Consider the following 5017-nt stretch of genomic DNA (forward strand, 5'->3'; position numbering starts at 1 on the left):
TTGACTTTATTTATATTCTTTAGATGTGATTTATTATTATAATGACTTTATTTGTACTGTTTACATTGTGACTCTAGGGACCTGTGAGTTTTGTGCAGCTCCATGATCTTCTCCTCCATCTCTTTGGATTGATTTGGAGCAAAACAAAGATTGCTGATGTAGTTGGAACCACACTCATCTGAAATATGCAGAGACAGGTCAATACAAACAGAAGGAAGAAAGACAGACAATTAATCAGAAGGGTACAGCTGGGTATGGTGGAGTATGTCAGAGAAAGGCTGGTTGGGTCCAATATAGGGTTCTGTATGTCAAAGAACAGTATGGCAGAGTAGAATATAGTACATCTGAGTACAGTACAATCCAGTAGGGTAGGGCCCATCAAATAATGGCAGGGTATGGTAGGGTACAGTCGGCAGTAGGAGCAGGTGTTGATACCAGGGTCATAGTCTCCAAGCTCTGATTGAACAGTGTAGGAGCCGAGGACGGTGTGTGTTGCAAACGAACAAGGAAGACGACCGGAAATGATATCCTGTCTTAGCTGGAGACACAGGAAGTACCTGCAGATAGACGAACAGGAAGCCATTAGGATTGTTAAGATGCACTGCGCCTCACCTGGTAAGGAGACTTGAGCAGGCAGCAGTGGGGTGGTGACAAAAACTTGCAGTCAAGATGAACATCACCGACTTCCTTCTGCAGACTGCATTCAGCTTCTCTGACTGATAAAAGTCACGTTTGACCACTTTCATAGTGCAAAGTGATTGTTTTGCACTACGGTCACTGACTGTACTCTGTTTTGAGTCACAGCTTATTGGCTGTACCGTTTAGAATTATCCTAATTATGTTAATCCAGTTCTATTCTATTCTATTCTATTCTATTCTATTTTTATTCTACTTTATTCTATTTTAGATCCTAAATGTTATGGCACCCAATACTAGGTGAGAGAGAAACTGTATATTGATTTTCTCTATACCTGCACATATGGTGAACTGATAATAAAATCCTTGAACCTTGAACCACAACAAGACTAATAAGATCTGAATCTCTCCAATTACACAATAAATGACGCATTTCTATAACGCGTCATGCTGTTGATCCAGCATCTAAACCTATCAGCTCTTAGATCAGGTAAGAGTTTGGTGTTTTCCATCATGCCCTGAGTTCTTGCAGTCAGTGGAATCTCTGCCCAAACATCTCCACCCTAATTCACACCAGGACAATAGGCATCGGTCCACATGTGAGGGTTCAAAGACAGATAACGACGCTCACTGATACTGGCCTATAACGACTCAGTCGTTAGGGGACATTGTTGGCTATCGAAGGACTGGAACACCAGCCAGGGGGATAAATACCTCCTGCTCACCACCAGTCAGACAGAACTGATGAAGCCGCTTGGATGAGAGGTGAAACATCTTCTACCTAAAACCAAGTCCAGATGATTTTTTAAATGTTTTTTCAGCTTATTATGACCTGGATGACTGAGAATTTGCACAGACATGCAGTCTGTGGTTAGCAAATGCAGCACCTGGTTCCAGAAACTACAGCAGTGACTGATTCTATGTAGATCTGTCTGATCTCAAACATGCTTTTTACCTTCCACAGCTGTTCACCATATGAAAACATGGGAGACAGTGGTGAGCTTTGATTGATAGATGAGAAAAACTACCTGGTGATGTCCTCAAAGAGCTGGACAGGGTTTGGAGGGTAAAACTTCACATTAAAGGAGAGGTTCCAAGGAACGCCTGAGAGAGAGAGAGCATGGAATTGACTTAAGGAGTTTGTTAAAATCAAGTAACCTGAAAAATAGTGCAATCTGTGCTGGATCAAAACCAGGATCATACTGACCTCTGACCTGCTTCTTCATCTCCTTTGCTGGGTCCAGCCAGTTCTACAACAAAAAGATCAAAGGTCACAGATCAGACAGACAAGTCAACTGACAGACCAGTAAATAGGTAAACAGTCAGACAGGTAAGCAGATCATCTTGGATGGATGAACAGATGAACAACCCTATGCTCGGACACAATGTTTGTTATGGCCAATCCATGGCGAGCACAGAAGTCCAATAGTGCCATGTGGGTTCAGATTGGGCAAACCGTTGCTCCCAATCACCCCCTTCTATCATTACCCATGTGAGTGTAGAAGAGCCCCAGTAGGACTATAAAGTCTCTAAGTGGTGCCTTCTCAAAAACCCCACCGAGGGTCTCCAAGAAGGCCACATACTCTGAAACAACAGTCAGAGCTTTCCTCTCAGTGACTTTAAGTCACACGGAGGTAACCCTATCATTGCTCAGGGAGAACTCCACAAGATTAGTGCCCAGCCAGGAACTTGTGAGTATCCCTACAACCGCCCAGCGCCTTTCACCCTGGGTAACTCCAGAAAAGGATAGAATCCAGCCCCTCTCCAGGAGTTTGGTTCCAGAGCCAAGAGTATTATATGGAGATAAGCCCAACTACATGTAGTTGGTAATGCTCCACCTCCTGCACAAGTTCCAGCTCTTTTCCCACCAGAGAGAGAACAATCCACTTTCCTAGAGTTAGCCTACCCAGCCAGGGATCAACATGCCCAGGTACCTGGCCTAGCCTGCAGCCCGAATTGCATTTCACTGAGCCCCAACTCCTTTCCCTGGAGGTGATGGGCCCACAGTGTGAGATAAACAAACATTAAACTAGTAAGTATAAAGTCAAAACAGGTAGACAAATAGACAGTCAGGTACCTTGTTGTTGTCACTGTCTCTGAAGGACAGAGCAAAATAGTCTCTCTCCAGCAGGTTGATGTGTTCACAGACCTTCTCGAACAGCTGCAGACCACGGGCTCGCTTCTGAAAACACAACAGAAAAACAACATCAGACAAACATTCAACTGCCATCTGAATCACTGTTTACTGTTTCTACTGCACTCATCATCATCAGCTGGGGGAAGTATGATCCTTCTGTGACCAATACACTGAAAATGCACTCGTCTCCACCTGGCTCACTTGTCTGACCTGTCACACCTGTCTCACCTCTATGGTGCAGATGAACAGCGAGCCATCTAGCAGGGTCACCCTCGCCTGAATCATCCTGAAACTCAATGGGTTCCTGGCCGGACTGATCCGACTGCTTGATGACAATTGACTGGTTGAGTCCTCAGCCAATAAGCTCTGATCTTTAGTCTGGGGGGGTCCGACCTCCCTTCCCTGAGGACACAAAAAATGTCACATTTCATGTTCCAGATTAATGGCCTGTTCACTGAATTTTCATACTGATCAATAATTCACTTTTACCTGTTTAGGTGTGGAGTGGGCGGCAGCTTCAATCTCTTTGGACTGGCCTTCCTGTGGCTCACCTGGCTCTGTTGTCATGGTGATTCACCTGTGAGACAGTGATAACACAGTCACCATGGAGATTAATGATCCAAAAGCAGATCAACTAAACTCTCCAGGGTGAGTTTAGTTGAACTCTACAATCATCAGGGATAGAGTTACATATTTGACACATGTAAGGCCACACCAAAGAAAACACACACAGATTAAACCCACATCTCTTAATTGCATTCATGTTTACATCACTTGTGTCTTTGGGTTAGGGTCATGCCCCCCTAGATGTGAGGAAAGATGTGAAGAACAATTGCAAGGAGAGAGGAATTGAGGCAATATTTTAAAGAGAGGAGAATTTTTCCTTTGCTCCTTCATCTGAAGCATCCGATCACCAACTAATTTCCGATGAAGAAGCACATCAGCTCATAGACTTCTGTGAAAGTCCTCTCACTCATTGCTCCTTGAGCAGCTTCCTTGCTCCTCGAACCTTGGCCTTCAGAGCAGGAATAAGAGTTGCAGGATGGAAATGTTCCAAAACGGTGCCACCTCAGATGTATGCAGAATACAGCTTTACAGTTTGTCAGCACTGACACGTAGCTGCACAGCAGAGCCTAACATGAGCTTATAACCTTAAATGTCTGAGTATGTTTATTGCCAAGTTTGTCAAGTTAATGATTAAAAATGACCTTATTGTTTAGAAGCATAACAAATCTTGTGATTTATCCCAGGTTCAATACAAAAATGAATATACTGCTTGAATTTCAGATTGATCAGTATCCTGTGGAGCTTTCTTGTAAACATTGCCATGCAGTGGTATAACACATTGTATGTATTGTTGTAGTTTCCTGAACATGTTGAATGTGTCTCCATCATTTATGTCATTACGTTTGTCACTAATGTAATGTGGAATCCCAAAAGGTGATATTTCAGAGATATACAAACCCGATTCCAAAAAAGTTAGGACACTTTACAAAATGTGAATAAAGTGAATAAAAACAGAATGCAATGATGTGGAAGTTTAAAATTTCAATATTTTATTCAGAATACAACATAGATTACACATCAAATGTTCAAATTGAGAAAATGCATAATTTTAAGGGGAAAAATAAGGTGATTTTAAATTTCATGGCATCAACACATCTCAAAAAAGTTGGGACAAGGCCATGTTCACCACTGTGTGGAATCCCCTCTTCTTTTTATCACAGTCTGCAAACGTCTGGGGACTGAGGAGACAAGTTGCTCAAGTTTAGGAATAGGAATGTTGTCCCATTCTTGTCTAATACAGGCTTCCAGTTGCTCAACTGTCTTAGGTCTTCTTTGTCGCATCTTCCTCTTTATGATGCGCCAAATGTTTTCTATGGGTGACAGATCTGGACTGCAGGCTGGCCATTTCAGTACCCAGATCCTTCTTCTACGCAGCCATGATGTTGTAATTGATGCAGTATGTGGTCTGGCATTGTCCTGTTGGAAGATGCAAGGTCTTCCCTGAAAGAGACGACGTCTGGATGAGAGCATATGTTGTTTTAGAACTTGGACATACCTTTCAGCACTGATGGTGCCTTTCCAGATGTGTAAGCTGCCCATGGCACACGCACTCATGCAACCCCATACCATCAGAGATGCAGGCTTCTGAACTGAGCGCTGATAACAACTTGGGTTGTCCTTGTCCTCTTTAGTCCGGATGACATGGCGTCCCAGTTTTCCAAAAGGAACTTCAAATCT

General features: G+C 43.2%; 1 protein-coding gene across 1 annotated transcript in view; it reads right to left on the bottom strand.

The window, feature by feature from the left end:
- epb41l3a (erythrocyte membrane protein band 4.1-like 3a) overlaps positions 1-5017 on the bottom strand; it is a 45722-nt gene that overhangs the window by 34562 nt on the left and 6143 nt on the right. Inside the window, 7 exon segments of the mRNA XM_020625446.1 lie at positions 82-178; positions 436-557; positions 1665-1740; positions 1844-1886; positions 2714-2818; positions 3002-3175; positions 3263-3350. Coding sequence (XP_020481102.1) covers positions 82-178; positions 436-557; positions 1665-1740; positions 1844-1886; positions 2714-2818; positions 3002-3175; positions 3263-3340 — 695 coding nt within the window. The 5' untranslated portion in view covers positions 3341-3350.

The sequence above is a fragment of the Monopterus albus genome, unplaced genomic scaffold (genome assembly GCF_001952655.1).
Source record: "Monopterus albus unplaced genomic scaffold, M_albus_1.0 scaffold355.1, whole genome shotgun sequence".
NCBI lineage: Eukaryota > Metazoa > Chordata > Actinopteri > Synbranchiformes > Synbranchidae > Monopterus > Monopterus albus.